At 31.3% G+C, this 23,448-nt stretch overlaps 2 protein-coding genes across 2 annotated transcripts; both read right to left on the reverse strand.

Moving 5' to 3' along the window:
• Positions 1–14,837: 14,837 nt before the first annotated feature.
• LOC123275347 (ATP-dependent DNA helicase PIF1-like) lies at positions 14,838–17,122 on the reverse strand. The gene is made up of 2 exons (XM_044743430.1): positions 15,668–17,122; positions 14,838–15,601 (listed from the first exon to the last, which is right to left on the reverse strand). The coding sequence occupies exons 1-2, from the start codon at positions 17,092–17,094 to the stop codon at positions 15,430–15,432; spliced, it is 1,599 nt and encodes a 532-aa protein (XP_044599365.1). The 5' UTR covers positions 17,095–17,122; the 3' UTR covers positions 14,838–15,429.
• Positions 17,123–17,449: 327 nt separating this feature from the next.
• Positions 17,450–20,529, reverse strand: LOC123275348. Its single transcript, XM_044743431.1, has 3 exons — positions 19,899–20,529; positions 19,618–19,674; positions 17,450–19,076 (listed from the first exon to the last, which is right to left on the reverse strand). The coding sequence occupies exons 1-3, from the start codon at positions 20,083–20,085 to the stop codon at positions 17,908–17,910; spliced, it is 1,413 nt and encodes a 470-aa protein (XP_044599366.1). The 5' UTR covers positions 20,086–20,529; the 3' UTR covers positions 17,450–17,907.
• Between the last annotated feature and the right edge of the window lie 2,919 nt (positions 20,530–23,448).

Raw genomic sequence — 23,448 nt, forward strand, 5'->3', positions numbered from 1 at the left:
TCGTCCGGCGCGGTCCCTGGAATTGTTATTATTTTTTGGTGATTTTTCATAAAAATTACCTGGCGTCCAAATGTGCACTAACCCAGCCTGAGGGGTTTCCGGGTTAATTTATTATATATTTAAAAGGGCGAGCGTAAAATACCCTACCCAGCCGATATCTCCGCCATCGGTCGAATTTAGTTAAATTTAGGGGAAAAGTATTGTTACATTGTCAGTCCTTGGACTTAGCAGAGGAGCAATCTCTGCTGGTCCGAGGCTGAACCTGCCTAATCTTTTTTAAATAAATCTTATTAATTGTCAATCGATTAATATGGATTATTATTAAAACCTTATCCCCCAGGGTGTAAGCGCTTTTATTAGCTGTTTTCCACCCTGGTGAAATCGCCGAAGCGCTAGCCATCGTTCAGGCACTCTAAAATCACCTACCTGAGGCAGGTTAATTGAAAGTAACATAAAATTTTATAAACTTAAATTTTAAAAGTGACTTCGCGGAGTAAACCAGTGACACGACCCACCTGGAGTCTATTGACATCCTAACGAGGTCAAAATCTGGACTTAAATAATTTTTAAATTAATTTACCAAAAATTTGTGAACATAACAGTGGTGCTGTGACCAGGATGTCATGGTGAATTCGTGAAGTAACTGTTTAAAAATTGACTTTCAATATAAATTTATTAAATTTTTAAAATTAACTTTAATTTCTTAGAGGAAAAAAAATTATTTTTATTATTAGTGTTGCTACGGCCATTCTTTTATCAAACTGTGTCACGTGATTTTGTTATTCAGTTAACAATTTATTTCATGGATGTTTGTGAAGTTATTCTTAACTTAATATAATCAGATAGTGATGAAACAATTTAAAAATATTTTAATCTTCAACTAATAATAAGTTACTGTGAATTATTAAATTGAAATTGATTCAGTTAATAAATGACTTCATCGATTTTTGTGAAGTTAATCTCAACATATTAAGCAGTGATGATACAGTTTAAAAAAATATTCTGATTCATTAATCTTTAATTAATAATAAGTTATTAATGATTTTTGAATTAAAATAATTTTAACAGAAAGTTGCTACGGACAATTATTTTATAAAATTAAATTGTGTCGCGTAATATCGTGATTCAATGATGTCATCAATGTAAGTGAAGTTGATTGCAACTTAATATAATTAAAACAATGATGATACAATTTAAAACATTTTAACTCTTAACTTATAAGTTATTTTGAATTATTAAGTTAAAATAATGCAGGCGAAAGTTGCACTATTTTATTATTTTATATACTTAAACTGTTATTTTTACGATGCAGTTAAGTTGTGAAGTTAATTAGAAAGTAATGGCAATTTTATACATCAGTGATGATACGTTGCTACGGACAAATGATTTTAAATAAATCAAGTTTTTTTTGATGCGTGATTCAGTGCCGTTAATCAAATATTTTTAATTAATTTTGTGATCATTTTTATAATAAATCATTTTGCATCGAATCTATGTGCAGATCACCACAAGGAGCAAAAAAAATCACTGGACACAAATCTAAGTAAGATTATTCTAATTTAATAGAAAATTAAATTTTCACGTAAATGATCAACTCGCCGTCAGAAGATGGAGGTCCACTTTCGAAGATTAATTCTGGCATTGAACGATTTTGCGCACAAATTTTTGATTTTATGTGACATTAGAGTTATAATTTTCTACATCTTTATAAATATTTGAATTACTCTATAGTTTTATGAAATTAAGTAATATTTCATTATGAATAATTTTAAAAAGCGTTAATTATCAGGCGGATCGTAATATTTAGTATGATATTATTTCGCCTGAATTTTATTCAATAATACCAATGAATTGTATAAAATTCACGGTATTGATAATTTTCATTTTATTAAATATTAATTACTAGTATTTTTAACAGTTTAAATCGCTTCAAAATAATTATTTTAATCAGATTTTTCCTAACTTATTTCAACAGTAAATTCTTGTATGAATTTTACTGCGACAGAAAAATTTGAAATCTATTTCATTAATTAATAACCAATAATTTGAATTAATTAAATTTTTGTTTCTTAATTGACTAGTTAAATTATAATTTAACATAAAGAAAAATATATTTTATGAATTGTTTTCTCATTGCGTTTAAATCAGCAATGAAATACTATTATTTTATAAAATTAAAACTAATTTTCAAATATCCAATTCAATTATCCTAGAAGAATCATTTTTATTATTAATGATCAGGATAAATTACTTAAATTAATTGTAAATAGATAAAAGAAAAACTATTGCAATGGATTAATTCAATCATATCTTATTAATAAAAGTTTAATTTTAATTTTTTAATTATTAATCATTTTATTAAGCCAGTAAAAATTATAAATTTTACTGTAGTAAATATTTTATTATACAACTAATTAATTATTGATTTTAATTGACAAATTTACATGAGTTAAAATGTAATTAAAAGCAAACACAGCAAAGAAATTGCACTACATTTTAGTTTAGAACTTCATGTATTTCTATTTTCTCAGAATTAATTTATAAATTTCATATAATTTAACTATAATTTGTTAATGACATTATTACGTTGTCTAAATTACGGAATTTGATTTGGTATCATTTGTGAGCCAAATCAACTTTTATTAATCAATTCTGCATATTCCATTTAATGGAAATTATTTTACTATGCACGTTGAATATTTACCGATTTAAAAACATGACATAAAAATGTTTTAATGAATTTGGACAAGGAAATTGTCAAGTTAAAAATTAAATTTACCTTCTGATAAATATGATTTATCAGATCTCAAAGGTATAAGGTTCAATTTTGAAATTTGGCGTCCGTTTTAACTAACAATTAGTTAAATAGTTCAAATTTGTTCTCGATCTAATAAAAATCAAGTTACATAATTATTAATTTAAATTAAAATAGGATAAATAATCATAACTGTCAAGATTTCTTTGATAAATTTTGAATGTTTCGCATTACTGGCTTAATCTGGTTGTTTTATAATTTAATCTTTGCAATTTTATTGTATTTGCAATCATTTTTCTCAGGTGAGTAATTATTAAAATTACTCATCCTGCAGAACTTATATATTAAATTTTTGAGGACGAATTTTGCCATTTTTCGAGATGGTTGTGACATCAACCTCAAATTTTTGGGCTACAACATCGAGTACGGTAGGTCCGGGCCACCATCTGCATATATCCACGATATTAGTGGACAGCAGTAATGCGAAAATTATGTAATATTTTCACGGTTGAAATGGAAAGTCGTATTGCATCCAATTCATCGGCTACTCGTATGTCTCAGATAGTTGTACGTCTCTTATAATTTGAGGAAGATTCCAGCTATTGAGAAAAATGGTTAGAAGATCAACTTCAGTGAAAGGCTACAGTGCCCATATTTGAGGTAGGACTTGACCACCATCTGCATATATCCGCTTTTAGGAGACAGCAGTAATGGGAAAATTATAAGAAATTATCACGGTCGAAATGGAAAGTCTTTATGCATTCATTTCATCAGCTACCTAAATCGGTTTTGCATTATCTGTTAAAACACTAAATTTTTGCTTAATTCAAAAATTTAATTATTTAACCCGTTAGACCTCGCGGATAAGGAAATAATCGCCTAAACTTCTAAAAAGTGGAATTCGCTGCTCTGGGATATTCCGCTCCCGTGAACCAATAAGGTCTTTGTCTTTAAATGATTTTATTAATTTAGACAGTAGTTCTCACGCGTGCCAGTTAACTTGTCTTAGTTACTTACAAATTTTAACTGCAACGATAACCCTTCGTCCTTGATTGACCCTTTGGCTGGTTGAATATAGATAGTCGTAGTAAATAGATAAGTGAATAGTGGTAGTTTAGTTATAGTGTATAGCGGTGATAACAATAAACTTAACTTTATTACACAAAATAAGCACTTTTAATATAAACTTGTGGTATTTCGGTTACGTAATTTAACGAAATATTTATAGGGATAGAATAATTAAACTTAGTGTTATAAATAATTGAACAATAGTAATAAACGTGGTGAATAATCACCTAATGCAAGTAATAAAATTAATAGAAGTAATAAAAAATATTTCTGATATTTCGTATTAAACTGTTGATAGAATTTTAGTAGGTTTTAGTAGTAAGTTTTATAGATTTTGGTGAGTTATCACCTAATAGTGGTAATAGCGGTATAGTAGTAAATTGACTAAGAAATATCAAACGTGGTGGTTGACACCGAGGGATAGATCGAAGTGTCGATCAATGCTCAGGTTTTGAGGCTCGTAGCTGATTTTCCCCTCCTCGTGTCGTTTTGTGACGTCACGGGGCTACACATCAATTTAACTAGCGTCGGTAACGGAAATTTCGGGTGGTAGTTCGCCAGGCTGATAAAATCAGGACATTTTGTAGTGTCTCACTGTATGCTCATTTTTATTATTTAATTGCGGTAACGATATAAATCGTTTACCCACGAAATAACACCAGAATCAGCCAGTAGAACATTATTAATTAAAATCATTTGATTTTATAATTTAAAAATTTTATAATCTAATCGACATAAGTCGAGAGGGCGCTAAATTCCAAACCAAAAGATGTTTTATCTTCAGAGGCATTGTAAATGACTTCTCATTTTATATTAATTTTAAATGAATTCTATGTTAGCGTTACATCTCAGGTTTAGGATAAGTAATTTGTTAATTTAAAATTTACCATTCTTTTTCATCCAGTCATCAAGTATCGAGTCATTTCTCTTTTTTGGAGTCGTACCGCTTTGCGTAGCGCTGCGACTCACTGAAGTCGGGAGGTGTTACGTTTTGGCAAATATTAAATTTATTAAAAATGTTATTAATTAATATTTAAAATAAAATTTGATTTAAAATAATAAATTAATCGTTATTTAAGGTATCTCGTAACGGAAATACCTCGAGATAACAGATTTCTGAAACGTCAACGCAGCCCAGTAGACTAAACAGTCTACGTTGTGGTATTTGGACTGCGTTGATGTTCACATAGGGTAACCTGAGATGCAACGTCGCTAAAAATCATTATAAAAACGCAACGTAATTATTATTTTTCATGCATTCTGTCTTCAGACTTTATCTGGAGCAGTCAGTCCTTGGACTTAGCAGAGGAGCAATCTCTGCTGGTCCGAGGCTGAACCTGCCTAATCATTTTTAAATAAATCTTATTAATTGTCAATCGATTAATATGGATTTTTATTAAAACCTTATCCCCCAGAGTGTAAGCGCTTTTATTAGCTGTTTTCCACCCTGATGAAATCGCCGAAGCGCTAGCCAGCGTTTAGTCACTCCAAAATCACCTACCTGAGGCAGGTTGATTGAAAGTTACATAAAATTTTATGAACTTAAATTTTAAAAGTGACTTCGCGGAGTAAACCAGTGACACGACCCACCTGGAGTCTATCCACATCCTAACGAGGTCAAAATCTGGACTTAAATAATTTTTAAATTAATTTACCAAAAATTTGTGAACGTAACAGTGGTGCTGTGACCAGGATGTCATGGTGAATTCGTGAAGTAACTGGCTAAGCGGTATAATGCTTGTTATGCTTGTTTGGGACTGGTGAGGCGTGGGTTCGAATCCCGGTGTGAGCTGAAATTTAATTTTCAGTGAACATCGGTGCTCGTAACTCACGCCGGGCTGTACAGCTTTGGGTTTTTCGATGGTTTCCCCAAGCCCTGTGCTACCGGTGGGGCACAGGCAAATGCGTGCAGTTTCCCCAAAGTCGGCCCATCGCCGCATTACTCTCCAGGCTGAAAAAGTATGTAATACCGCCAAACTTATTCTGCCAAACTTAATGTACCGATCAGCCTGGAGTCCCCTTCCGGTCTCGGCCGGACCCCCATCGAGGCAGAAGTCTGAAAAGCGGGGTTAAAATAAAAAAAAAAAAAAAAAAAAATTAATTTACCCAAAATTTGGGAACGTAAAAGTATATATATTAGAGTGTATCAAAAAAATCGAATATTTTTTTTTCCAATGAACATTGAGAAATCGTCAGAGTATCTCTAGAAAAACATCCTCTGAAAATATGAGCTCTTAATATTAATATTTAGAGGTGGTGTGAAGTAATTTCTATTTCCCATTTAAATAACATAGAAAAATATTCTGTTAAAGTTTGGAATTTCGTAACGTTACAACGAGCTTCTTCATAGGTAAAACTAAACCTTTTTCTTATGGGCAATTAAATGCTCTACAAAATAGGTCTGATTGAAATTTTGTGTAAGTCAAGCTGTTTCAAAGATATCGAGCCTCAAACTTCAGACTATTAAAAATTACGGTTTGTTTTAAACACAAGCAAATCAATTTATATGCATTAAAAACCAATTATTATTAGCTTTAGAATAATAATATGCATATATTCAATAGAATGCTTGTTCAAAATTCTTAATAACTTGACAAAAGCTAATTTTTATTAATTATTAACGAAAAACATTTACTTATGGGTCATTCCATGTCAAATCAAACAATAGTTGAAAACAAAACCTTTCGATTTGGACAAATTTTGGTCAGAAGTTTTCTTTTATCATATAACGAAGTTCTGCGAAAGAAAAAAAAAATTTTTCTTTTCAAACGATATGAGAATTCAAAATTTCCCAATTTTTCCAGTTTTTCAATTTTGATTTCGTAATATCTCGAACGCTATTATAGATACAGGAATAGACTTTCGTTTGTTTGATAGGGGACACTTGGGGCTATTGAAAAAAAAAATTTTGGAAAAAAATTTTGAAAAATGCCAAATTTTGAATTTTTCACCATCGTCGAAAATGACAATCGACATCAAAATTTTGGCTCAATTTTTTTTTTTTTATAATACATTGTAACAGTCATAAAAGATCCTGAAATTTTTATAACTTTTTTTTTTTTTAAATGTGAATTGTTGGATTAAAAATAAATTTTTTTTTTGTTTTTTGCTATTTCTAAATGAGGTTCAGGTATGCGAATACATAGTATTGTGATTTTGAGCATTAAAAAATTAAATACACGATCTGGAATTATTAAATAATAAATTGGTTTAAACTTCTTTTTTTTTTTTTTTTTTTAATAGCCCCAAGTGACTCCGATCAAACAAACGAAAGTCTATTCCTGTATCTATAATATCATTCGAAATATTACAAAATCAAAATTGAAAAACTGGAGAAATTGGAAAATTTTGAATTTGCATATCTTTTGAAAAAAAAAATTTTTTTTTTTCCTTTCACAGAACTTCGTTATATGATAAAAGAAAACTTCTGATCAAAATTTGTCTAAATCGAAAGGGTTTGTTTTCAATTATTGTTTGATTTGACATGGAATAACCCATAAGTAAATATTTTTCGCTTATAATTAATAAAAATTAGCATTTGTCAAATTGTTAAGAATTTTGGACAAGCATTCTATTAAATATATGCATATTATTATTCTTAAGTTAATAATAGTGGGTTTTTAATACATATATATGGATTTTCTTGTGTTTAAGACAAAAACAAACCGTAATTTATAACAGTCTGAAGTTTGAGGCTCGATATCTTTGAAACGGCTTGACTTACGCAAAATTTTAATCAGGCCTTTTTTGTAGAGCATTAAATTGCCCATAAGAAAAAGGTTTAGTTTTACCTATAAAGTAGCTCGTTGTAACGTTACAAAATTCGAAACTTTAAAAGAATATTTTTCTATGTTATTTAAATGGGAAATAGAAATTACTTGACGCCACCTCTAAATATTAATATTAAGAGCCCATATTTTCAGAAGGTCTTTTTCTAGAAATACTCTGACGATTTCTCAATGTTCATTGAAAAAAAAAAAATATTCGATTTTTTTGATACACTCTAATATATATATATATATATATATATATATATATATATATATATCTATATATATATATATATATATATAGGAGACTTTCTATAGATATAGATAGTCACTCATCACGATATCTCTGGAACCATAAGGCGTAGCGACGTGAAATTTGGTAGGAATATTCCTTTCGCCGAGTAGAGGTCAGCTAAGAACGGATTTAACGAAATTCCACCCACAAAGGCGGTTGCGGGGGCGTTAACAATCAAAAATTCCCATTTTTAAACTATAGCTCCTATCGACTTCAAATTTGGTAGGAATCTCCTATATGTGATGTAGAAATGATCTAAGAGCGGATTTTACGACAATCTACTCCCAATATGGATTGCGGGGGTGGACGTTAAAAATGAAAATTAAAAATTTCCGACTTCTAGCTCCTACAGACTCCTAATTTTGTATGAATTTTGTGTAAGTGATGTGAAAATAATTTATGAACGAATTTTACGATATCCCACTCCACAGAGGAGTGCGGGGGTGGGTCTTAACAATGAAAATTTTAAATTTCCGAGCTGTAGCTCCTATAGGCTCCAAATTTGGTAAGAATCTGTTCTATGGGATGTAGAAATGATTCAAGAGCGGATTTAATGACAGCCTACCCCCAATGTGGATTGCGGGGGTGGGCATTAACAATGAAAATTTTAAATTTCTGAGCACCAGCTCCGACAGACTCATAATTTTGTATGAATTTTCTGTAAGTAATGTAAAAATAATTTATGAACGAATTTTACGATATCCCTCCCCACAGGGGGGTGCGGGGGTGGGTTTTAACAATTAAAATTTTAAATTTTCGAGCTGTAGCTCCTATAAGCTCCAAATTTGAAAAGAATCTGCTATATGCGATAAACTGAAACTAAGGAAACGACCCAAAGTCGAAGAAAGTATTTACTAGCGTTATAGATTGAAATATAGATTAACTATCAAGTTGGAATACTCAAAAAAAATAATAAATTATAAAATTAGTGTAAGAAAAGTAGATTTAAGCGAAAGATGTATCAGAGTTTGTTAGACAAGCTGTACATCTGGTGCCAATAAATCTATATATATAGGAGATCCCATTTTTGAACTCACTCATCACGAAATCTCAGAAACTATTAGGTCGATTGACTTGAAATTTGGTAGGAATATTCCTTTTGCCGAGTAGAGGTCAGCTAAGAACGGATTTTACGAAATTTCACCCACAAGGGGTCTTGCGGGGGAGTTAACAATAGAAAATTCCCATTTTTTTTATTAATTTATGTGTGTAGTCATTTGTTTTTTGTTTCCATCAATAAAACAAAAGGAGATCGTTTTTTCGTCATTCTTTTTTTTTTTCTAGCTTATAAAGAAGTCGGAAAAATGTATAACATCAACTCTACGCTTTCAATGCTTCTCCATCCACACCATCCCACGCATCCACCCCCCCCCACTTCCACGCATCCACCCACGTACTCCCACGCATCCACCCACGCAATCTCACACATCCACCCACGCATCCATCCATGCACTCACCCACATCTATGTATATATGAGATTTCCACGTATATAGTCACTCATCACGATATCTCTAGAACCATAAGACCTAGAGACTTGAAATTTGGTAGGAATATTCTTTTTACCGAGTAGAAGTCAGCTAAGAACGGATTTAACGAAATTCCACCCACAAAGGCGGTTGCGGGGGCGTTAACAATAAAAAATTCCCATTTTTAAACTATAGCTCCTATCGACTCCAAATTTAGTAAGAATCTTCGGTAAGAGATCTAGAAATAATCTATGAACGAACTTTACGATATTACACCCCACAGAGGGTTGCGGGGGTGCGTATTAATAATGAAAATTTTTAATTTTCAAGCTATAGCTCCTACAGACTCCAAATTTGGTAGGAATTTTTTATAAGTAATGTAGAAATAATTTATGAACGAATTTTATGATATCCCACCCCACAGAGGGTTGCGAGGGTGGGTATTAACAATGAAAATTTGTAATTTTCAAGCTATAGCTCCTACAGATTCCAAATTTTATAGGAAATTTCTGTACATGATGTAAAAATAATTTATGAACGAATTTTACGATATCCTACCCCAAAGAGGATTGCGGGGGCGTTAACAATAAAAAATTCCCGTTTTCAAACTATAGCTCCAATAGACTCCAAACTGGATAGGAATTTTCTGTTAGAGATGTAGAAATAATATAGGAACGAATTTTACGATAGCTCACCCCACAGGGGTTTGCGGGGGTGGGTATTTACAATTAAAATTTTTAATTTCAAAGCTATAGCTCCTATAGACTTCAAATTTAATAGAGTCTTCTATATGTGATATAGAAATGATCTAAGAACGGATTTTACAACGAATCACCTCCAATAAGGATCGCGGGAGTGGGTGTTGACAATAAAAAATGTTCATTTCCATAATATAGCTTCTGAAAACTCTAAATTTGGTAGAAATCTTTTATTTTTCCTGTAGACATCATCTCAAAATGGATTTCAATAAATTTTACTTCCGATAGGAATTGCGGGGGTGGGTGTTAAAATCTAAAATTTTAATTTCCAAACTGTAACTTCGACAGACTTCAAATTTGGTGGGAGTCTTCATGTATCATGTCAAGTTCAGCTAAGAATGAATTTTATCAAATTCCAATCCCAAAGGGACTGCGGAGGCGTTAACAATGAAAATCTTTCTTTTTAAAACAAGTTTCTATGGACTCGAAGTTTTCTTGGAATATTTTATTTTTAATGTAAAAATCATCTCGAATAGGATCTTACGAAATTTCTCTCTAACATAAGAGTGCGGGAGTGATAGTTGTCAAAAAATTCATATTCTTCAAATATATTTCCTAGAGATATAAAATTTGATAGAATCTTAAGAGAAACAGGTAATTACAGGGATGGCCTCCAAGGTCAATGGATTAAAATATTTTCCTTTTTTAATAATTATATTTTCTTACTACAATCGTCTCCTTGGCAGCGGCGAAAAAGTCATTGTAAGGTTTCTAAAATTTAACTTTACATGTAGCTATATAGTCAACGGACTAAGTATTTTGCATACATTTTATTTTTGCTGATCACATAACCAATGAATTGTTCTTATTACGGGATCGCGGGAATGTAAAAGATTAAAATGAAAACATTTTCTAAACACTTGAGATGTGGAAAAGAAATTTGGCTATTCATTTTAAGAGATTTCGTAAAATCAAAAATTAAAATCGTAAATCCAAAAATGATTATTCATTTTTGGAGAAAGCCACGGGAATGTTATAGTGATTGCACATTGAAAGTTACAATGGATATTCGTTAGAATTATGACATGGATAAAAGGTACAGGCCAATTCGATAGAATTTTGAATCTGTGCAAGTCAGAACAATACTCCAATTGAATTTCAAGTCTAGATCTCAAAATACAATTCTATAAAGTGCCCAGCGGAGCGGGCGGGTAACAGCTAGTATGTATATATATTAGACTGCGTCAGAATAAAAAAACTTTTTTTTTTTAAGTAAATACATTTAAAAAGTTTCTTTGTAAGACCAAAAAAAAACCTCCTAAAAGATGAGCTTGATATCTTGAAAATTGAGAATGAGAATATCATTGAAAAAAAACTTTTTTCTCTATTTTCATTGTAAATCGTCAAAAAAATTTTTTTTTCAAATTTCTTTTTTCGTTATTTTGTAGGAAATTAAATTCTTTACAAAAGAGGTTTCTTTCATTTTCTCGATCAAATGCATAGGAAAAAAATTACAGGGCTTCAAAAAACGAAAATTATAAAAAGTCAAAAATAACTTTTTCTTTTGTTTGTCGACAACAAATTATTTTATTTCGTAAAATTCTTTACTTAATTCATCTATATTCAGTCTGTCAATTATATCTTAATTTGATCTGTGTATAGAAGAAAAAAAAATATATTTATTTATATTATATTTTTATATTATACATGGTGCATTTCATGCCAAATCGACCACTTTTGAACCCGACCCTTCGATTTTTCTGAAATTTTGGTATCTTTCTCTACCCTATTGAAAACAATAGAATTTTTTATTATTTATAGAATCTTTTATTGTTTATAGAATTTTTAGATACGAAAATAATAAAAAACGAAAAAATAATTCAATGTTTTTTTTAATTTTTTATTTAACTTTATTAGAAATTAATCAAATGTTATCGATGATTGTGACTTTTAATTTTTGTTTTTATTTTTTTTTCTTAGATTTTAAAGTTTGCAAAAACTGCTAAAAAATTTTCCGAGTGGTATAAATTTTTTTTTTCATTTCTAAAAAAAAATAGAAAGAAGAAAATACCACTTTGAAAATTTCAGGAAACTCGCAGAAAATACTGAAGTTTTTTATGAAAAAAAAAAAATCCAACATCAAAAATGTCAATCATCCCGAAATTTTTGTTTTTTTCGAAAATTTTCAAAAAAAAATGCTGAATATAAATGCGAATTATTATTTTTATTTTTTTTTCTAAAAAGTACATTTAAAAACAAAAATTTCAATAAAAAAATCATCCCAATAAGTTAATTTTAAAAAGTTTTTGTTATTTAACAAAAAAAAGGTGTGTGTGCGATTCACACACGATAGAAGTGAAACTTCAGTGAATCGACAAAAGAATGAGATGAATATTTATAACAAGGGTAGGATAATTACAAAGTTTAATTGTTCAAAAATGAAAGTATTTTGATTAATTTTAAAAGATATTTTATATTTTATTTAACATATGTTACATAATCTATTACTCAAGTTCCATATTTTCAGTTTCAACAAATGATACAAGAGGCTTATGATAACTAAAATACGATACAAATATTTTAGTTTCAATTTGGTTGATATATCTTTGGAACACTGCATCTATTACCGTTTTTGATCTTGTAGTTGATTGAGTGCGATTGTTACACATTTTTAAATAAAATGTTGTATCGAGAAACTCAATCAAAGGAAGCGCTGTATCTGATGCAAAATTTATGTTAAAATCCCCACTTAAAATCATCGGAATTTTATCATAATTCTTTTTGAGAATTCGCGATACCTCTGGGGTATATTTGATCAAATTTTCATGTATAAATTCAATAACTGATTTTATTGATTGGTTGGGAAAGATGTAAATTGCTACGATCAAAATTAAATCTCCTTGGTCATTTCTGCTCTCACAGGCACATATTTCTCCAACTTTCGAAAGCTGAACAGACAATGATTCTAGCTGTTGTGCATTGAGATCCATTTGTGGCGTAACAACACGGGCTCCATCATTTACGTTGTGATAAATTGCTACTCCGCCTGCCCTCGTACGTGGTCTTTTGTAATTAACAACAATATTAAAATTTGGAATGTCTACAATATCTTCATTATTCATCCATGTCTCCGAAAGAATTAAAAATTTGACGATGACACTATATTGTCATGTTGCAGATCTTGTACATGAGCTCGTAAGCTTTGTAACGTCCACGTTTTCCAAAAAATTATAGAAATAAAATAATTTATTTAATTGTCCCCGGCTCGAAATTTGCTCGCCGGAGTCCAGGGTCATAAACGGGGATTACATTATCAATAACAAAATAATAAACAAAACACTTTATTTTAAATCAATCAAAGAAAAAAAGAAAAACCTCTTTATTGGCCTGATCATATTAATAAACGATATAAACAATATAAGCAAATTAAACAATATAAACAATACATTAGAACACTCTTTCACACATATTGGCGGTTCAAAATCATTAACGCGGTTCAAAATCAAGAAACAATATAAGCAATATACACTAATACGATAGAAACTTTCTATCCAAACATACACGACGGTATTCGCGGTTCAAACTCAAAAAAAAAAAAAAATCACGTTCTCCAGTTCGCGGCGCTAGTGGGTCAATTTCCTACTCGGGATTCCCCCGGAGAAACGAGAGGATAGTCTCCAACTCCCTTCTCCCGCGGTGCTGCCACCCAGGTCCCCGAAGTCGAGGTATCTAGCCGACTTCCTCGACCTCCTAATCGCCGTCCCCAAGGATCGAGAGGATAGTCTCCAGCTCGATCCCACCTACACGACTATGATCACCTACCGTACCTCAGCTGAAGGCTTCGGCACGGGGAGAAGCACTTTCATCCGGTCGGTTCACGATACTTACCTGGGCCTTGGTCAGACACCAGGTAGAGTATCATCCTCTGGAATTACTTGGTGAAGAGTATTCGCCCGAGTAATTCTCCCGAGAAAGAACTGCTTGCTTTATCGAGCCAAATTTTGGCGTTTATCATTTTTTGCCTAACTCTCTTGTAACGAAAAGGAAGAGTCGTTTTAGACACCTATCCGGTGTTCTCGTACTAGCATTCAAGAATAATTATTTATTATTTTAATCGTAATTTTCTTCATTTTCCATCCATTCGTCTCGCCAAATTCTAAGTTTTTATTTTCGAAACTCAAGTCTTTATTATTTTAATCGCAATTTCCTTCATTATATATCCATTCGTTGATTTTTCCATACTAAATTGTCTTCGGGACTTATAAAATTTTCGCTTACCTAATTTATTTCTTACAAAATAATAATCGTAATTTCTTTCATTTTATATCCATTCATCACTTTCCCATACTAAATCTTGTTCGGAACTTAGAATAATTTTCCCAGTCTTTTAATTTCTTTTAGAATTAATTCGCTCGGCTTCGTAATAATTTCTCACACGCTTATTTTCTTAATTTAATCATACCTTCGGTAACAATAACATAAAATTATTAGCTAAATAAATACAATAATTAAATAATAATCGCCGCACTAATAACAATAATTGTTTCTATTAATTTTTAAGTAATTAACAACGAATAAACTAAAATACTCAATTACAAAAAGTAAAATCTGGGTCATAGCTTTGACAGTTAAAGGTAAACAGTGACATCCCTTTTCTTTTATTTAAGAAATCATATAAAACATTTGTAATTGTCTCAAGTCGATTCAAGTTCAGCCTTCGAAATTCATGTTGTAGATCAATTGTAGATACTGACGCTCTTCGGCCATGGTAAAATTTTTTATCATTTTTTTTTGAAACGAGATATAAGCCGTTTATTGATGTAACTCGTGATAATGCGACGTACAGGAGTTGTTGAACGTGTGATTTATCATATTCATATACAATCTCACCAAAAGTAGCTCCCTGGGACTTGTGAATCGTCATTGCACATGCAGAGACTAATGGGAAATGATTACGTTTTACAATAACGGTTTTATTAGGTACTAGTGGTATAGATGATGTTCTGCGATCTATTGGTACTGCCAGTGGATGAAGATTATTTTTTTGAATTGATGCCGCTGCCTTTCTTCTCAATTTTTCTCCGATTTTTGGAGATTCTGGAAATTCTAGCCATAAACGACCTATCTCTCCTTTGTCATTATATTCAATGAAAATTAATTTTCCCGTCGCACCATTTGCTAATCCATCTGATACATCGATGTTAGTTGTTATCATGTATGGTTTGTTCAAAACCAATGTAATTTGATATGGCAAACCTCCTGTATCAATAGTTGACATTTTATGTAATTTTTGACGCATAGAAGTTTGCTGTTCAACATTTCTACATCCAATATATATATCAGTTGCCTCTGAATTCACTTTTTCTTCTATAGAATTCAAAATTTTATTGTTGTATTCAGCAACTGAATGATTATTAAAAACAATCGTATACCGTCTGGACAAAGTCTCTCAGCTTCTTCTTCAGAGTAAATCCGTGACTCAATTAAATCTAGCTCTTCCTGATCTAACAACTGTCCATTACCAATTTTTGTTAATATTGTTGCAAAACTTTGATTAGCTTGTCGCATAACTTCGTTTAGTTCGAAAAATTTCAACCCTCGCCATAGTGTTGAACCTGCTATTTGTCGTTTTATTTGTTTGTAAATTGGGGTAGCACGAACTGGCGGTAGTTGACGTAGATCACCAATCAAAATTATATCTAATCCACCAAAATGGACTTCAAAATTACCGGTGATTTGCTTTAACCTTGAATCTATTTGGGACAACAACTCGGCTCCAATCATACTAATTTCATCGATAATCAATACACGAACATATTTAAAAAGTGATCTATATTGTTGGGCTACTTCAATTGATAAAGGAAGCAACTTTGAAAGACTTATCTTCAGTGCAGTGTGTACTGTTGTCCCATTGATAGCCACAGCAGCTTTACCAGTAGAAGCACAAGCGATATAAGCATTACAAAACCCATCACTTTCAGAATATCGATTATAAATTTCCATTAATAATTTAATAACAAATGTTTTACTACATCCAGCTGGTCCTGTAAAAAATATTTGCAGCGGAGGAGGATCTTCCAACTGAAGATTGTAAATGACGTGCATCAAAAGTTCCTTTTGTTTTTGGTTTGCCATTTTCATCAGCTCATAATATTGGTCGTTAGGCATTAAATTTTCTTTCCGTTTTGCAATGGCACCAAGTTTATTTAGGGTTGCGAGACGTAAATCACTGTTTACATCCGAATTCGGATTGTCATATAGCGTTTGGAATGGATTAATTTCTGGAAATCTAGTGGCAATATCATGAATCTCATCGTCATCGTCTGCTTCTTCATTTTCGCGACATAGTTTTCGGCATAGCTCTATAGTTTTATTAATGTCTAAGTCAGATTCAAACTCTTTACGTCGCTCCAGAATTTGATTTTCATTTTCGTCGTAAATCCTAATAAATTTCATCTCTTCAAGAATCTCGAATTCTTCATTCCGAAATGGGATATGCAAAGTCACCATTTCTCTTTTATACTCATTTATATCTGAGGCTATGTCATAATTCCTATAACGAATGATGCGTTGTTGCTTTCGACGAATATAATCACCTTGCGAATTTTTAGTAAAATTAGCAACGAATTGTGCAAGTGATAATTCTTCCATTTCTTGTGGCCGCTTCTCGTATTTATCAAACCAGTTTTCCTTCCAAATACTTGTTGAATCTTCATCGATATTTAATTCATCTAATTCTTTTTGTGTTCGTCTAATACGCTGTCGTTCAATAGGCCAAACGGTGGGAATATAAACTATGGAGACTGAACTTCTAGACATAGGTTCACGAAGAAGGTACCACGCTGCTTCCTGGCTTGTTAATTCAACGGTGTTGAGCATATTAACACTCATTTTTCTAGTTATTTCTACTATATCAAACTCAGGGTTTTCATCCATGATTTCATGAATTTGTCTTTGTAAATTACTTATACCCCTATTAGTTTTATTGACATATTCAACAACATACGCTGCACATGAGTATTCTTCGATAATAAATTGCATATCTGTATTTGATTGTAAGACATTGAGAATAAAAAGGATTGAAAGGGTTGTGCCATTTTTCTTTAGGTTGTCGCTTCAAAAATACTTTAGGTCTGGTAATTCCAGCTTCAAGAATATGAAAATAATCATTATCAGAAGTTATATGATTTTGTGCATAAAACATTTCAATATTCTCGTAATCATTGTTCTCAAGATTAATTTGTATTTGTTTATACCGCTTAGCGTAATCAGCATATCCTGGATGATCTTTCTGCATTGGTTTTAATATTGTAGTGGATTTACATGGCATAAATGGAGCATCAAATCGGCATTTCTGAGGTTGATTGGCATGTACTTTTTATAACAGGTAAAAGGTATGTTTGTGACTTTGCAAGCGAATATGTCCAGAAGCTTCTGATGAAGAAATTGATATCAATTGATCAATCATCATTACAGTATCTTGATAGTTTGTACCAAGAGGATCTGATGGAGCGTCATTCAGCCACAATAAAATATGTGCATGAGGACTACCACGATGCTGAAATTCAATTCGTTTAAAATAGTCGACAACATAATAATTTCCAAATGGGCTGTTCTTCTTTGATTGGAGAATAGTTATCAATATATTGACTATTTTATTAAAATAGATAGCACAGGTCACAGCATCTTCATTCACTAGTGTAGTCTTAGATATGTAATCCAGTGACGCAGCTTGTTCAGCTGAAATTTCAGTACCGTTATTTTTTAATTTGTACAATAATTGTATTAAATTGGTCCATCCGATTTCATTGGCACTCAAAGTAAGAAACATCGTAGGTTTTCCTAGTTGCCGAATCATCGCAAAAGATCTCTTTTTCGATCGCTCCAATACCATACTGAATTTGGTATTGAGCGCAGAAAAGCTAAATTACTTTCGATACAATTATTAATGTAGTCAGCTGACTCAACTTGCTGCCGTGTAATATTAGTATTTTTTCCCACATGTTTAAATGCAATCGTAAGCGAGTCACAAACTCTTAACCTCATAATTTTCATTGCTAGATATAATAAATGATGTGGAGTAACTCCACGCCGATCTGATCTTCGTAATTCGCTAGTTGCTATTGCGAACGGTGTTGCATTTACTCCCTCTCTGAATTTTCGGAAATGACCCAAATAAATCGATGGGAAAGAAAGTTCTTCGGCATGTTCATCAAAAATTATACTTTTGGGAATATTATATTCTCCAGGAGCGATCCGTAAATACATATCTTCATTCCAAAGTAGAGTTTTCTGTTGTGCTGTTAGACTCTCTTCGACCGGTATATCTTCACTCATTTCTTCTAGATCGATTTCATTATTACTATTATTGTTGAAGAAGCTTTCATCAATTTTAATATCGTAAAATAAATAAAGTGGAGTTTGAAGCAAATACTGAAGCCATGCACGAATTGTCCTTTTATTAACTAGTCCCATTAAATAGCTTGATCTATGTATTATTTTTCTTTTAATGTGTACGTTAATACAGTAATCATCATCGACATTACGGGGTAAGAGTTTTACCATATTGTTTACCTCGACTGGTACATTAATGATTTGTCCATAAATTCCATATTGCCCATGAACATGTCGTAACCGTCGAATTTGCATAAATGGAACTCGTGGTGAGACAAGTCTTTCCGAAATTAAGTCAAGCGGTGGTAAAACCTCAGGTCTTTCTTCATATTTAAAACCGTTATAAGTAGACATTATAGGAATCACTTTCCTCCCAATTGCTTGGTAACACGTGTTGCACAGTAAAATATCTTCAACTGTATTGTAATTTTCAACTATTACCCTTAATAATTGTTCATCTTCAGCACGTGGTGATTTTAAATCTAACTTAAACCACAATCGATCACAAACGGAGCACTTATGACCAAACATATTGTTTAAAAACTTGTCGTTAAATTCTTTATGAGCAAACTTATTTCGACGAAACCGTGAGTATGGAATTTCTGGCTGTACATCTACTGGAGGGTTATCTGAAAAAAACAATTCAAAGTGTGGAACGGGGTATCTATCGACTGTGTATTGAGAATCAATTCCTTAAAACTAAAATTTTTACATCATAAATTCGAAAAATGTATATAAAATTAATTTTAAAAACTCATTTTAAGATAATGATTATTTTCAAATATGGTTATTAAATTATATGTACCATTTAAAAATTATCCACTCTTTAGTTTAAAATTAAATTATTTTTTAATATCATTTTAATTTTGAATTTTTTACAATTTATTTTACCATTCAAAAATATTCATCCGTCTTAAAATTGTTTTTTTTCCTATAAATCTAAATATTAAATCATTTTGTTAATTTAAGAATTATTGAATTATTGAATATAAGTTTAAATTAAATTAAATTTTTTAATATTTTAAATCATGAATTGTAAATTAGGTACATGTTTTTAAATTAAATTTTTAAGTTTTTAAGTTTTTCATTAAAATTATTATTAAATTGAAAAATTTCTTTAAATTATTTAACATTAAATGATGAAAGTTAGTATTAATTATTAGTACTTACAATCATTATTTACTAAATTATATCCCGTTGGAACACTATTTTGTTGCTGAGAGTGGTCTAAAACAGAAAAAATAAATAAGGTTAGACACATGATGTATTGAGGTTATATATATATATATATATATATATATATATATATATATATATATATATATATATATATATATATATATATATATATAATCCATGATCAGTTTAAAATAAAAATCAAATTTATTGATTGAAAAACATTGATATATTAGTTTATACTTAAAACAGGATTAAAAAATATTTACACTTACCATTTATTACATCAGTCACATTGACACTTATATCTGAACATCTATTTTGATTGTTCAATAATTGTTTTTTACGTGCACGAAACTCGCGACTACGTTCTGTTGAACTTTTTGCTGAATTTTTTTTCATTTTAATTTCATTTTTTTTGCGTCGATATTGACGACACATTTCGGCATTAGTTTTCGGCATTTTATAAAATTTATTATTTAGTACAAGATATAAAAATACTCACAAACAGTTAAATAATAACACACCACGCTATCTTACTAAAACGCTGTAATACGCAGCCGCATACAGTGTACAGTAAGCTCACGTAGTTTTCACATGCACTACACACGTTAAATGCTCAAATACAAGCACGTATTAAACAGTGTGCAATATACATACACACTGACATCTGCTCTCTCGCTCTGGCTCACAAATTACAGGCGACTATGCTTAGAAGACGGGAGTGGGGACGCTACGAAGTATGGCAGAAAGAGGAGAGACCGATAATATACAAATTGTATGTATATTTCTGTCTCATTCTTTCCCCTGGCTTCATCCTACACATTTTTGTATTTGTGTCTCTTACCTGTCGTTTTTTCGTTGCATCCGGTTTGAAATCACAACGATTCTAAAGAAGTTTCACTTCAAAAAAAGCTGTCTTCTTTAAATAACTCGTAACTTATTTTCGTTGGGTAAAAAAATTTCACAAAATTCTATTGTTTTCAATAGGGTAGAGAAAGATACCAAAATTTCAGAAAAATCGAAAAGGGTCCGCCCATGCAGGAAACCCCCAGAGTTGACAAAGGGGCCAGGCTTGGGCCAGTACTGGGAAACCTAGCTTCGGCGTACCTGTATTGGCCCAAGCGTGGGCCAAAACTGGTTAACCCAGCTTCGGCCATGCCAATAATTATCCAAGCTTGTGCCAAGACTGGCTAACTCAGCCTTGGCCATTCATCGGTGATCCAAGCTTGGGCCAAGACTGGGCAACCACGCCTTGGTCGGCCCAATTATTACCCGAGCCTGGGTCAGAACTGGGTCACCCAGTCACGGCCACAATGATTACCCAAGGGTTAGCCAAGATTGGGAAACCTACACTGAAAAAAAAAAATTAACTTAATTCAAGAGAAAAATTCTTGAACCAAGAAAATAACTTTGAAGAGTTTAATTGTCTTCAATCAAAACGAAAAATTCTTTAATTAAATAAAATTTACTTAAATCGAGAAAAATTTCTTAATTTAAGAATTTTTCTACTCAAATCAAGAAGATGAAATTCTTAAAAATTATTTACTTGATTTAAGTAAATTTTTTTTTCTTTGTAGCCATGGGCGTTGAATGGCAACCAAGACTTGAGCCAGAATTGGGTAACCTAGCCTTAGCCATTCAATGAGAAATTCAAACTTAATAAATCATTAAGTAATAGAATTTTAAACAGTAAACATTTATTGTTTAACGAATATTTGCTAAAAAATTCTAAAATTTAAAATTTATTATTTAACCAAGACAATTGCATATCGTCAAAATTGATGTAGTCTTAAAAAAATTAAAATATAATAATTTACAGTTGAATTTTTAATATTGATAATTTTAAACATAAAAATTTATCATAAGATATTAAAAATATACAGAACGATGTACAAAGTTTAAAGTAATATAACAACATGACTCTTTCATTTTTTTTTAACTATAATAAACATTTGTAAAAAATAGTTAATTTTCATCGAAAAACAATATTAAATAACATAAATTATATAAATAATAAACCATCACACTTCGTTACTATATAGATTTAGCTTATCAGAATAATAAGATGTGCATCAATTTATCGGTCGTACGGTGTAGGGGTTAGTTATCGGTCTGGCAAGCGCGCGGCTCGGGTTCGAATCTCGATTAGAAGAACGGATACGATTTTCACTTTTTATTTTTTATAATTAGCAACAGTTAGGTTTGAATTTACTTTACTTACAAAATAAAATAAAAAAATAACATTCCAATAATTCTTTTTTATCATTTTTTATCAAATGGCATGGGCCAGACTTGAAAATTAACTATGGCTCAGCCCTGGTAACCAGGCTTGGCCCATCGTTATCATCCCAGACTTCAACCAGGACTGGGCCAAGCCTGGTTTACAAGCTTGGCCCAGAGTTTTACATAGTTGAGCCAAGGCTGGGCCAAGCTAGGCCCCGTGGTACTTTCCTCTATGGGCGGTTCAAAAGTGGCCGATTTGGCATGAAATGCCCCATGTATAATATAAAAATATAATATAAATAAATATATTTTTTTTTCTTCTATACATAGATCAAATTCAGATATAATTGACAGTTTAAATATAGATGAATTAAGTAAAGTATTTTACGAAATAAAATAATTTGTTGTCGAAAAACAATAAAAAAAGTTATTTTTAACTTTTTATAATTTTCGTTTTTAGCGAAAAAATGAGAGACCTTTTTTGTAGAGAATTTAATTTCCTACAAGATGACGAAAAATGAAATTTGGAAAAAAAAATTTTTCGACGATTTACAATGAAAATACGGAAAAAATTTTTTTTTCAATGTATTTTAAATAGGGAAGGGGACCCTCCCTATGCGCCAGCTCAATTTTCAAGATATCAAGCTCATCTTTTAGGAGCTTTTCTTTGGTTTAACAAAGAAACTTTTTAGATGTATTTACTAAAAAAAAAAGTTTTTTTATTCTGACGAAGTCTAATATACACATATGTATATATATATTTATTAGGGTGTGCCAAAATGTAACTCCCGTGGAGAACCTTTTAAAATTGGAATTTTGAGTTCCGCTTTTATCAGGGGCTGCAGTTGGGCATTTCCTGAGATATTTTGGAGTGAGACGATGTATTTGATTTTCTTAGAATTTTTTAACAGAAGCTTAGTTTGGGCACTTCCAGCCAAGTTTTGAATTTTCACCGGGAATGCCCAAACTAAGCTTCTGTTAAAAAATTCTATGAAAATCAAATACATCGTCTCACTCCAAAATATCTCAGAAAATGCCCAAACGCAGCCCCTGTTAAAAGCGGAACTCAAAATTCCAATTTTAAAAGGTTCTCCACGGGAGTTACATTTTGGCACACTCTAATATGTATATATATAAATATATAAATATATATATATATATATATATATATATATATATATATATATATATATATATATATATATATGTATTAGGGTGTGTCATTTTAAGGCAATATTTTTAACTTCCAGCGAAGAAAATTGAAAATTTTCAAAAATCGGGAAGTTATCGTTTTTACCCCGTTTTTCGAAAATCGAGTTTTCATCAGATCTCGACGTTTTGAGGTCCTAGGGAGCTTCCCTGACTATTCCTGCGATGGTGTCTGTATGTATGTGTGTGTGTGTGTGTGTGTGTATGTATGTAAACCTCTCATAACTTTTGAACGGCTTGACCGATTTGATCGCGGTTGGCGCCATTCGAAAGGGTTCAACTAAACTTAGATTTTAAATACAAGTTGGACCGATTCGGACTGATAGATTTTGAGAAATCTTAAAAAAACTGCGAAATAAAATTTTTTCAAATGTGGTTTTTTTCTAATAA

This window comes from Cotesia glomerata, linkage group LG1 (genome assembly GCF_020080835.1).
Source record: "Cotesia glomerata isolate CgM1 linkage group LG1, MPM_Cglom_v2.3, whole genome shotgun sequence".
Taxonomy (NCBI): Eukaryota; Metazoa; Arthropoda; class Insecta; order Hymenoptera; family Braconidae; genus Cotesia; species Cotesia glomerata.

Bases quoted from the DNA above. Each gene is read 5' to 3' on its own strand.
- LOC123275347 (XM_044743430.1), bottom strand. From the start codon at position 17,094: ATGCAATTTATTATCGAAGAATACTCATGTGCAGCGTATGTTGTTGAA. The intron at 15,602-15,667 runs TTCAACACTATG...AGCTAATCAAAG, and splicing joins ATAAAACGACAAATAGCAGG to TTTTGCAACAATATTAACAA.
- LOC123275348 (XM_044743431.1), bottom strand. From the start codon at position 20,085: ATGCCGAAAACTAATGCCGAAATGTGTCGTCAATATCGACGCAAAAAA. The intron at 19,675-19,898 runs GTAAGTGTAAAT...TTTCTGTTTTAG, and splicing joins TGTGACTGATGTAATAAATG to ACCACTCTCAGCAACAAAAT. The intron at 19,077-19,617 runs GTAAGTACTAAT...TGTTTTTTTCAG, and splicing joins TAATTTAGTAAATAATGATT to ATAACCCTCCAGTAGATGTA.